The 12,107-nt window shown below is 45.6% G+C and overlaps 2 protein-coding genes across 2 annotated transcripts; both read left to right on the top strand.

The window, feature by feature from the left end:
• Window positions 1–2,463: 2,463 nt before the first annotated feature.
• On the top strand, window positions 2,464–6,278 carry LOC117847349 (uncharacterized). Its single transcript, XM_034728540.2, has 7 exons — window positions 2,464–2,828; window positions 3,318–3,398; window positions 3,728–3,762; window positions 4,541–4,620; window positions 5,060–5,143; window positions 5,294–5,402; window positions 5,820–6,278. Exons 1-7 carry the CDS (start codon window positions 2,571–2,573, stop codon window positions 5,956–5,958), a joined length of 786 nt encoding a protein of 261 aa, XP_034584431.1. The 5' UTR covers window positions 2,464–2,570; the 3' UTR covers window positions 5,959–6,278.
• A 913-nt stretch (window positions 6,279–7,191) lies between these two features.
• Window positions 7,192–11,998, top strand: LOC117847348 (kinesin-like protein KIN-14J). Its single transcript, XM_034728539.2, has 13 exons — window positions 7,192–7,474; window positions 7,584–7,721; window positions 7,806–7,909; window positions 8,117–8,210; window positions 8,301–8,636; window positions 8,766–9,042; window positions 9,118–9,279; window positions 9,699–9,914; window positions 9,992–10,029; window positions 10,332–10,495; window positions 10,573–10,686; window positions 10,781–10,822; window positions 10,922–11,998. Exons 1-13 carry the CDS (start codon window positions 7,396–7,398, stop codon window positions 11,714–11,716), a joined length of 2,559 nt encoding a protein of 852 aa, XP_034584430.1. The 5' UTR covers window positions 7,192–7,395; the 3' UTR covers window positions 11,717–11,998.
• The last annotated feature ends 109 nt before the right edge of the window (window positions 11,999–12,107 follow it).

Genomic DNA, 12,107 nt, shown 5'->3' with positions numbered 1-12,107 from the left:
GTTTGGGCCCACATGACAAATATTCGCCTCGGGCACAGATTGGAGGATCAGGGCGCGGATCTCGTGGGTCCCCCTGTCGACCTCACCATAAATGCGCCGCGGCCCTGGCACGCCAAAAGGAGTTGGCGCTCCCAGCGCGAACCGTCACAAGTACCCATGCGCGACCGCGCGGTGCGAGCTGCAGTGGCCGCGGCTCCCTCCGATTCGCCACAGGGCACTCATGGCCCGCGCCGCTCGGCATAGGAGGGCGCTCCGCCCGTTCTCGCGCCCCGCGCTTCCGACGACAGGGACGCGACGTCCGCGTCCCACGGGTCATCAGCAAGATAACAGAACCCGCCATCCTCCCCGGCGGGCACAGACGCCACGGATAAACATCATCATCACGCCTGGCAGCAACAGCCACCAGAGAGATCATCGATAGGATTTGGAGGCAGCCGCCCTCTCCTGACGGACGCGCTGACAGGAGCCGGAGACCGGAGCGAGGGGCGGCGGCCCTGGAACTTGGTCCCTCTCCCTATGTTGTATTTTACTTAGTTTGTTTTCTTTCACTTCTCCAGGCACCAGGTCTCCTGTAACCCCAGTGGCTTCCTTGCGCTATAAAAGGAGAACCGGGGGCCTGAGACAGAGGAGGCTCAAACGAACATAACACACACACTCACTTCACGAGCACCAGTGCACACGCAAGAGATCTGGGACCGGCTCCCTCTCTCGCCTGTTTGTAACCCCTACTGCAGACCCCGCGTGGGCAACACGAGCAGCGCCTCATACTGGACGTAGGGCTTTCACTTGCCCGAACCAGTCTAAACCCGTATCCCCCACGCCACTATCCGAAGCCTTACGCGCATAAAAGAAAATTTACTGGTCTTAGTCTTGATCCGCTAATCTTGACAACGACACTAGTTGAGCTAGTCAAACTATAGAGAAAGTCATGAAGGTTGGCAAAATTCCAAGACGTTTGAATTTCAACTTAAGAGTTATCATATTTTTTTATTTTAGAACATACTTAGAATGAATCATTCACATGCACATTATTGTAAAAATGTTTCTAGATATTAAATTTATCCGATTCACATATCATATAGTTAAAATCGTTGTTCGCACTTCTATCGATGAATCTCATCTATTTACAACTCGTCTTTCCTCTCGTGCTTATATAATATATTACTCTTTTTACACAAGATGCAATATAACACGCGCATATTTTTTTCTTTTTGCTAACCTCCACTTATTTGTGGAGGCGTCCTCACTATCTATTTTCACCATCTCTAACGCATTAAATCACCTTTCTCATCTTTTTTTTTTCATCTGCGGGCTTGTGGCATTAACTTTTTTGACTGACTTATTCTCCACGGAATTAGCGCCATCGTCTAAACAACCGTTATATTCTTTTTGGTAATGCTATGACCCGGCCGTCCGATATCCGGTAGAAATATCGGACACGGCCCCAAGGGAGTCTACCTTGCCTTATCCTTTCACCCACTGCTCCTTTCACCCCACTAACCTCTCCACACTCTCTCCCCGATGCTAAGGGCAGCGGAGCTCGCCGGCGAGACAAATCGAGCAACATGGAGGAGAATCTCCAGGTGGCAGCGGGGGAGCTTCGCGGGTGGCTGCCGTGGCGGGGAAGGGCCGGGTGGCCACAAAGGAGGAGCTCCGGGCGGGCGGCCATGGCGGGGCAGCTCAGGAGGTTGCAGAGGAGGAGCTCCGAGCGAAGGCTACGACAGGGGAGCACTGGCCGCCTCCATTGCGGGTGCCGCTCGCTGGGGGCACCGTACCCACCCTATCGTTGGGGACTGCGCAACAGCTCATCAGGGACCGCATAGCCGCCTGCTTGCTGCCATCCTTCTCCACTGCGACCTAGCGCCAGATCTCGCTATGCAGTGCTCCGCCAGCCCGTGCGGCCTGCTAGGTTTTGCTGAAAGCGCATGTCACACGTGTATGTTTCAAATGTTTCAGATGTATGTTGCAAACGTTTCATACGGATGTTGCAAAAGTAGATCCAGATGTTGCATATGTTAAAATGGCTATATACTCATGTTGCAAGCATCTGTTCCAAATATTTCATCTATTTTTTCAGATGTATGTTATAAGTATTTATCCGAATATTACGTATGTTTCACATTTATGTTGCAAGTGTTGTACATGTTGTAACGGGACTCACGTACCGCAGCTGCTGGGGCGCCGCCGTGCGGGCGCAGACGGCCCCGCGTGCATGCTCGTGGCGGTGTGGGAAGCGGAGGGGGCGCAGACGGTCCCGTGTGGGGATTGAGCGGCGTGGGGCCCGCGTGGGGTGCACGAAACGAAGAGCAGGCGCGCGTCCGTCCGAACGTCCGGGTGTTAGCAACATCGTATTCTTTCCGAGTGCAACATAGAAAGCGTATAAAAAATATACACGGTTTGTTTTCATTTATTTAAATATATAAATATCCTGCAATCTGAAAGTGGTACCTCGCGGCGACGCAGCGTCGCAGGCTCGCAGCCACGCAGCAGGCTGCAGCCTGCAGGCCACACAGGTGACGGGACACAGCCACGCCAGCCGCGAAACTGCGGGAGCCTCTCACAACGATGCAATGATGTCCGCCGCCGCATCGTCCTTGCCGTCGCGCGGCCGCGCGGCCCCTTTCGGCTCGAGGGCACTGTCGCCGCCGTCCCTGAGGCGCAGAGCGGCCCTCCGCCGGCGCCAGCCCCGCGTGTCGGCTCTCGGTGGGGGCGGCGACGGAGAGGCGGGAAGGATACTGGACCCGCGCGCCACGCCCCTCCAGATCCTCGGCCTCGACGCTACCACATGCTACTCCGCCGCCCAGCTCAAAGCCGCCTTTCGCGCCCGGGTAGTGTGCCTCTTCCGCTTCCTCCGTCTCTGACGCGCGGCGGTGCGGCAGGCCCCGCCGCCAAACGCTCACTGTAGCTTATGGGGATGCTTGTGCTGCTGCACAACTTTAGCTCTTGAGGCATCCTAGAAATTACAGAATAATCTACTGTTAGTGCATCCAAAGAACTTGGCGTACCCGGTACCTCCATGATCTCCTTGAAATTACTATTCTGGCGTTTGGAACCACCGTTTTTGAGGGTTGATTACTTTGTGATTAGTGGGAAGAAGGCAGCGAATGGCAAGGCATTAAAAGAACCCACAGATTCTCCAACACTTGCATTATGAAATCTTCTCCTCATTATTTCTTTTTGGAAAGATACAGTACGTTAAGAATTAGTAGCTTTTTTTTAATCTTAAACCGTGGAGCGTTTGCTAAGCCAAAGCTTCATAGTACTATTTTTCTGGTCTAACGACCCTACATGACATGACACTGGGAGCTCTGTTACAGGTAAAGGAATTCCATCCTGATGTTTGCAAGGACCCAGAAAATGCAGATTTAATAATCAGAAGAGTGATCGAGGCCTATCAGGTAATTCTGTGTACTATGCCTGTGTTTTGTACAGGTGCTTATGGATGCTATCTAATAACTGCAATCAAATATCATCAAACAATTACAATTCAAAGTTCAATTGTGGCTTCAATGGTTTCAGAACTTTGAAGGAGCTTTTGAGATAAAGCTACAAACAACATTATGAGCAATCTAAAGTTCAATAAGAATATCTATAGCTAAAAGTTTAGAAATTAGCCTCGATGCAACCCAAAAGGTTGGTTAGTTTTACTGGAGGGAGTATTTCTTTAATTTTTTTCACCTTCTAGTTACATATCACTGTTAGTTACACTGTTTTGTTTCACACACAGATGTTATCCGGCAACCAAGAAATGATGGTTGAAAGGTAGAGAATACATCCAACAGCTTGTATTCTGGACATATATCATGCGAATAATAGCGGGGCTCCTCTCCTTTCATATGAGTTTTCAGTGTAGATGATAGAATAGGTTGCAACAGCCATTCGTCTTGGCAATCCTGAATATGTTTTGATCATAGCGAATTAAAGACCTGTGAACTGTGATTATTCCTGGTGAACTTTATAATAGCTACCAATACAGTGAAACTCTAAAACATGCGTGGCTCAAAACATAGTTGGTCAAAGGGTAGGATAATTCTGCACTAGCAATGGGGTTGCATGAGGATAATTTATTAGGAAAAGAATAGAACCAGTCGACTTACAGGTTGTGCCGATTGTACATGGTGAAAGGTTGATCACATAGTCATTATTTGGATTAGATGAGTTGCCATTGATATTTCTTTTATAAGAAGAGGGTAAGAAAACCTAGCATGCATTATGTTAAGTATACTTTTGTTGCTTGTGCTGAAAAAAAAAAGTTTGATCTACTCAACAATCTGGCAATTATCTTTTAGGGGAAAATCTGGCAATGGATCACCAGGCTTAGTTACCAACTCATCTCTCAATCCATATTCCAAAATCCAAACCCACTGGAGGATTTTATATTCTTTGTCCGCTTTTCAATTTCTTATGACATTGTAATTTCTACATTTATGAATGTTTTATTGTGAGATCTGATAGGTGCATCTAGAAAATACATAGAGCTCTTTGTTCCAGTAGTCTCAAGAAAATCCAACTCATGTGCTTATGTTACAATATTGTGCAGGAACAATGTTGACCCATTTGATGAACCTGAATGTGAAGCCGGTGACATATTTGTCAATGAACTTCTATGCATTGGCACTGGTACTTGTTGCACTTGTTTGCTTCAGTGGTTAAGGATGAGGTTTTTTCAGAACCAGTATTTTTGTCAACCATGTATTGTTAAGAATGAGGTTTGCTGCCAAACTTCATTTAGATATTAGTGTTAGAATTGGCACCAGAAGATCAAGTCTCCAAAATTTCATCATTTTTCTGATATCCCTAATATAAGAGATTAATCACCATGTTGCGCTATTTAATTGCTGGCACCAGGTATCAATTTTATTTGAACAATGCTGTAGTCCTTATTTTAGAGAACAGATGATGCATGTGATTTCTGTTCCTTCTGTTGATGCAACCGAACTCCTTCAGTTTCCTAGTTTTTACAGAGTTATAGTCTTTCATGTATTTGTTCAATATCAACCATGTGGACATGTTTTATCAACTTCATCTGACAAATTACAATTGTTGATGTCTACTGCAGGATGCCCATATTCTTGTGTTAAAAGGGCACCTCATGTATTTTCATTTTCAGATGATATTGGTACAGCCCGTGCAGTATCTCAAGGTAGGTCCACCGTAGCCACTTGGCTTCATTGTGTAGTAACCCACATAGTAGTTCTATTAAGCAGTATATGAGTAGGTCCACACCTTTATCTTTTCTAAGAAGTTCAATACTTGCTGTTAGTGACAAATGTGGTCTCGTTGGAATTTGCAGGTAATGGTGAAGATGACCTTGTTCAGCTTGCTGTTGGGCAGTGTCCAAGAAAGTGCATATACTATGTTACGCCTTGCCAACGCACTATTTTGGAGGATGTTCTTGCCAGGTACATATCCATTGTCAAAAACTACTCTTTGTCAGTTAGCATGAGGGTAAAGAGCTGATTTAGCATATCTTACCATTCATGTTGCACTAAATTGAAACCAGTGAAAGAGATCGCATTCAAATTGTCACACTTTAAATCTTTCATGGGAACATAAAATAATTCTGACCAGTAGGAACTTGTTGAACCCAACTGTTGATGAGTAGAGAGGATTTATAATCAAACCGAGGTTGATGGAGTTCATGCCCTGTATCCTAATTGGGTACAACCAATAATAAAATGTTGGTACAACCAGTTATGGCAGTAGCAAGTAACTTTCTCACCATTAAAAATTAGACTGCATTAGCCTTCTGATTTAGCATTGGCTATCCTGATCTTTTATTTCTCTGTCCCTTGCCCATGTGGATAATATGCCCACAGCGTGTTGATGGCACCTTACGATCTCGCCGAAGCAGCAGTTCTGGATTCCCTCCTTACGAAAGCAAAGTTTGAGAATAACAGGTACACGAAGCCCAAAAGAGGAGCAAAATCATCATCTGATTATGTTGGTTGGATGTGATCTGATCCTGAAGCACAACCAAGGGGGATGCCAGTCTCAGCCAGGTAGTTCAGTAGATTTTTGCTGGTTTCTCTGTGGACTGTGATCCTTGGGAGACCTGTCCCACTCGGCAGTGGAATAGCATGATGCACAGATGTATTGTAGACTTGTAGTGTACACAATAACATAAATACTCCTGCAGCGTGTAGGCCATATTCTGTGTGGCTCCGACTATTAGATAGTACTTGTATATATATCACTTCATGGATTTGTAGGTATACAAAATGGAACCGATTCATGTGAAAAAAACATCTGCATTGCAAACACCTAATTTCATTTTCTGTCAGAGAAGCCAAGCCCAGGCAAACACAGTATCTGAATCTGGTTGTTATGTAATCTAGCTTCTGGTTCTATACATTCCAACATACGAAAATCTCATTTTCTGTGAGAGTTTTACTCCATCTTTCCTTGGCGTAGAGAACTCCGGACGCCTGAGATCTTGGCCAATTTTGGAAAAGAAAATATATAGTAGCTCTTATATTTGAATTAGGGAAAAGTGTATTTTTCATCCCTCAAGTATTGCAAAAGTGTGATATCCATCCCTCGTGTTTCATTTGGTGCAAATCAACCCTTTAAATTGGTGCATTTATCATCCCACCTAAGTTTAATAATGGTTTAGTGCTATCTAATGGTGGTTTATACCATGTAATCATCCGACTAATACCTACTTAGCGATGTAATATGCTGAGTCAAAGATATAAAGCCAAAAAAACATTAAATCATCTAAATTGTCTATCCCATAAAAATTTTATCGGAAAAATTAACAGAACCGATTTACACTACCTATTATAGTGATTGACTCAACGTTAGATATGGCTAAGCAATAATTAGTAAGATGATTACATTGTGTAAACGGATGTTGTATGACATTAAACTAGTGTTGAACTAAGGTGGGGATGATAATTGCACTTATTTAGTTAGTTAAGGGGTTGATTTGCACAAAATGAAATATGAGGGATGAATGTCACACTTTTGCAATACTTGAAGGATGAAAAATACACTTTTTTTTTTAATTAATATATGTGGACTAAATACAAACGTCCCCGTTCTTGCTTACACACTAACTACAACGGTAAAACAGAACTCAAATCCAGGCTACCCATCGCAGAATCCACGGCTCCCCCCGCAACGCGGCCATCCACCCCGCAGGCGAACGCAAAAATAAATCGGCGCGGCCGCCTCCAACGGTCATCTCTCCTCTCCACAGCCAAATCCCGTCCAGGCCTTCCCCACGGATCCGTCCAATTCAAAAATCGAATCCTCCCTGTAGCTCCGCTTCTCCCCCAAGCCCCTATTCCCAAATCGCCCGCTCGTCTCCTCCTCGCGAGCCCCCGACCCCAAACCCGACGAGGCCCGGCGTGCGGATCCCCTCCTCCCCCGACCCCCCAGATCGCAGCGATGGAGCCGGATCCTGTCGCCGTGGGGGCACCCTCTTCGCCGCCGGCCGCGTCTTCACCGCCGCAGCTGCAACCGCGAGGTACGGTTTCTTAGTTCCGAGGCGAGGAGTAGGGTTTCTCGTGGGTGGATGGGTGGGGGTTGGCGTGGTGTGCGTGCTCGTCTCACGCGGCCCGGTGTTTGCTTGCCAGATGACGAGGAGCGCGGCGCGTTGGAGTGCGCGGATCCCGCGAGCCTAGACCGATGCACTGCCGGAGGAGATTCGAAAAACGACGCGCCGCCATCGCCCATGCCGGCCGCGCCGCAGCCGTCGCCTCAGCAGCCCGCAGGTTCGGTCTATCGGTCTCGTAGCGAGTAGCAGCTGGGCAGTAGGGTTTTGTCGTCGTCCGTCTCACGGGGAAATTGTTGGTCAGGTGAGGACGCGGCGGCGAGCTGCGAGGTGGAGAAGGAGCAGGCGCAGCAGCAGCAGGAGGTGGTGGTCCCAGGAGTAGGGGAGGCTCTGCGCAACTTCATGGAGGTGAGGATTTTTGGGTGCCAATCCGTGGTGACTTGGAATTCTGTAGATTTCTGCTCGTGCCTATCCTGATGGGAATTTTTGACAACTCGGGAAATCGAATTTAGGAAACCAGCACACGAAAGGGAGCGGCAAAATGTTGGTTGTCCCTTTGATTGCCAACTACTGTTGAATTTTGTTCTCTTCTGATTCCGTGTGTCTCTTCTTTAGGAGTTTGGAGATCAAGGAGAGAACTCACTTGTCCTGTCTCCGCAGCTGAAGGAGATTGCCACTCCTGACCGCCCTGCTGCCCTCCGCTTCCTCGGTACACAAATAATCATACACATGCCTTGCTTAAGCATTTGAAGCATTTGTCTCATATAATTAATGGTGTTTGATCGTTGTTTGTTTATAGGGGAAAAGTATAACAGCCTCATGGAGAGGTACAAACAGCAGGTGACAAAGTGCGCTGATGAGTGCACGCCTAGATATGAATATGATGGCCTGAAGAAGAAGTACACAGATGAGTGTGCAGAGAGGAGGCGTCTATACAATGAAATTATTGAGCTGAGGGGGAACATTAGGGTATTCTGCAGATGCAGGCCTCTGAGCTCTGATGAAGTCACTCGTGGGTGCTCGTCTGTGATCGAGATTGACCCATCACAGGAGACTGAGCTGCAGTTCGTCCCCTCTGAAAAAGAAAGAAAGGCCTTCAAATTTGATCGTGTGTTTGGCCCAGAGGATGACCAAGGTAGATTTGTGAATAGTTACATAAAGTCTACCTAGCTGACTTGTCCTGTATGCTAGTAGTATTCCAGTAGTGTCTCATATGCTACTAATACACATTTTTGAGGATGATGAACTTAAATTCTTTTTTCAGAGGCTGTATTTGTAGAGACTGTGCCTGTTGTTAGGTCAGTGATGGATGGCTTCAACGTATGCATATTCGCTTATGGACAGACAGGGACTGGGAAAACTTTCACAATGGAAGGGGTTCCAGAAAATAGAGGTGTAAATTATAGAGCTTTGGAAGAACTGTTCAGAATGTCCGAGAAGAGAAGCACGTCCGTTACCTACACATTTTCTGTAAGCATATTGGAAGTCTACAATGAGAAAATCAGAGACCTGCTTGATGAGAGCAACGATCAATCAAAAAGGTACATTTCCTTTCTTTGTCCTTTGGTTGAGGAAAGAATTTGTTGCTGATGCATGGTATCTTGTTGCATTTCAAGGTTGGATATTAAGCAAAGTGCTGATGGAATGCAAGAGGTTTCTGGCTTAGTTGAGGCTCCAATCTGTAATATTGATGGGGTGTGGGAGAAACTCAAATTCGGCGCCAGAAATAGATCTGTTGGAACGACCAATGCTAATGAACTCAGCAGCCGCTCGCACAGGTGACTGCTGTGGTGTTGTTTTACCTCTTGTTTATTCATTCAAATTAATTGAAATCATAATCTAGAATATGCTTCCATTTTTCAAGATTGCTCACTACCAATTAGATTCAGTTTGTCAACTTGGCATAGGACTGTCATTCCTACAGCACGGAGATAAAACATTTCACCTCATTTGATATGTACCTGAACTTGTGTTCCATTTGCACTTTGGTAAGGGTTACTGTTAGGAGCGAGCATTTGGTGGCGGCTGTGTTTATTCATTCAAATTAATTGACATTATAATCTAGAATATGCTTCCATTTTTCAAGATTGCTCATTACCATTTAGATTCAGTTTGTCAACTTGGCATAGAACTGTCATTCCGACAGCACCGAGATTAAACATTTCACCTCATGATAGAACTTGTGTTCTATTTGCAGTTTGGTGAGGGTTACCGTTAGGAGCGAGCATTTGGTGACGGGTCAGAGGAGCAGAAGCCATATGTGGTTGGTTGACCTTGCGGGAAGTGAAAGAATTGCTAAAACTGGAGTACAAGGAGATAGGCTGAAGGAGTCACAGTTCATCAACAAATCACTATCTGCCTTGGGTGATGTTATATCTGCCCTTGCCTCAAAAAATTCCCATATCCCATACAGGTTAGTCCTATTCACACAATCTTGCTTAGCTGCTTAAATTATCTTGGTCTCACCATTTCCTTTTTGCTGTCAAATAGGAACTCCAAGTTGACTCATTTGCTCCAAAGCTCATTAGGTAATTTTTCTCCTTTTATTAGTTGCAATTACGCTGGTTTTGAGCGAAATGATGGAGTTTCATTTCCTTCTAAATGGTGGAGTTTCATTTCCTTCTACTGAGTTGTATTCATGCACTAGAATGTCCAAAACAAAAACAAATAAAGAGACAACCTTGTCCATTCAGCTTTTACAGAGACCACCTTATTGCAATGGTTTTTAGCTAAATGATAGAATTTCGTTTGTACTGATTTTCATTCATCTACTAGAGTGTCCAAACCCCCCAAAAAGAGGGAGACAGCCTTATTCGTTCAACTTTTACAGGTGGAGATTGCAAGACTCTAATGTTCGTGCAGATAAGTCCAAGCTCCACAGATTCAGGAGAAACTCTCTGTTCCCTCAATTTTGCTAGTAGAGTCCGGGCGGTAGAACATGGCCCTGCTCGTAAGCAAGCGGATCCAGCAGAAAGTTTGAAGTTCAAACAGATGGTATTTTGACTCTTCCACCACACTGAAAAGTTATGACACGATATAAACTGTTATATTAACTATAAAGTCCATTCCAGTCCGAGAAACTACGGCACGAGGAAAAGGAAAATGCACAGCTGAATCAAAGCTTGCAGTTGATGCAGCTCAAGTATACGTCTCGTGAGAATGTATTTAGGACACTAAATGAAAAGGTTTCGCCTCGAATCTCACTGTGTTGATTTTTATCATATTAGCTACCTACTATCATGGAATTAGATGTTGATGCAAGAAAATGTTTTGCAACAGGTGAAGGATGCTGAGCAAGCATGCCGAAATTATCAGCAGCGGGTAAGTAGGAGAGTCTGTCCTTTCTAATCCCAAAAAGGCCTAGTCTTCCATGAATTATATAACATGTGCTCATGAATATACCTTTTTTTCTCTGTACAGATTAGAGAGCTGGAAAATGAATTAGGTAATGAGAGGAAGGCTGCTAGGGATTCTGCTAGATCCTCGAGGCCACCACTTGTTCCTATGAGGCAGAGGCAACCTCAGGGAAGGAATAACAACTATCCACCACCTTCAGGCCCTTCTAGGTCGAGGTTCAGTAAAGCACCCGCAGTTCAAAACAAGGAGAACATTCCTGTGATGACTAACAAAGCACATCTTGGGGCTGATAATAAGGCTGTCGGCAAAGCAAGGCGTGTATCTCTTACTCCGGTGATCCGACAGATCCCTATCCAGCCCAAGAGGCGATCCTCAATGGCAATCCTACCATCTCTGAGCGAGCAGCTGTCTGTGCTCAATGAAAAGAGAGCAGCGTCTCGACTGTCTCATGTTTATGTGCCAAGAAGATCAGTAGCAGCATTTGGATCAATCCCATCAACACCCCTAGCAGGACATGGGGCAGTTGATGCAACCCCAGATGGAGCTAAGTTAAGGAGAATTGATTTCGGCAGCAGCAGCAAGTTCACAAGTCCCCCTCCTTTTGGCATGTTGAACAAATTGTTAACACCGCAGCATAAGCAGGGAATGGCACCAACAGGAGGTCCTGGGAACACAAGCAGGCTGTGTTTCAGCATCCAGAAAAAAGTTGCGGTTTCACTTAATTCACCTGGTCGGGCCAAACCCAGTGTGCCCTCTGGTACGGGCATCTTCAACCCAGCTTTGCGTGAGCAGATGGTGGTGGGGAGAACAGGAAATGCACTGAGGGTGCTCAACAAGAGAAGACAATCTGTCATCTAATTCTAGTGTTCTGGAAGCGAAAGATACAGCTCATGTTTGGACGTTCAAACGGAGCTGCGGAACTGAAGCGAAAGATGTAGCTCATGCCCTGGGAAGTGAGCGTGTTGATAAGGAAACTGTGTTAGGACTCGAGATGTTGTTCTTTCCATGATTATTATATGCATTGTACTTAGTTATGAGTTGATAATAATACCATGTTAGCATTGTTCATGGAAGCCGTTCATTGTATTCATTTGTTACTAAGAATCGCTTGCTTGAATTTCGACTCGTCTGTTTGTTTCATGGCATAGCTTGATTTTACTGCCGACTGAATATTTGTTGTTCAGTCTGGACCTCAGGCTCAGTCAAGATAGAGATTTTCAGAAGCTACTGCTTGCAGTTGGAGAAGGAA

Source organism: Setaria viridis, chromosome 3 (assembly GCF_005286985.2).
Source record: "Setaria viridis chromosome 3, Setaria_viridis_v4.0, whole genome shotgun sequence".
Taxonomy (NCBI): Eukaryota; Viridiplantae; Streptophyta; class Magnoliopsida; order Poales; family Poaceae; genus Setaria; species Setaria viridis.
The sequence above is the reverse complement of the archived record's forward strand: the minus strand, read 5'-3'. Positions and strand labels throughout refer to the sequence as shown.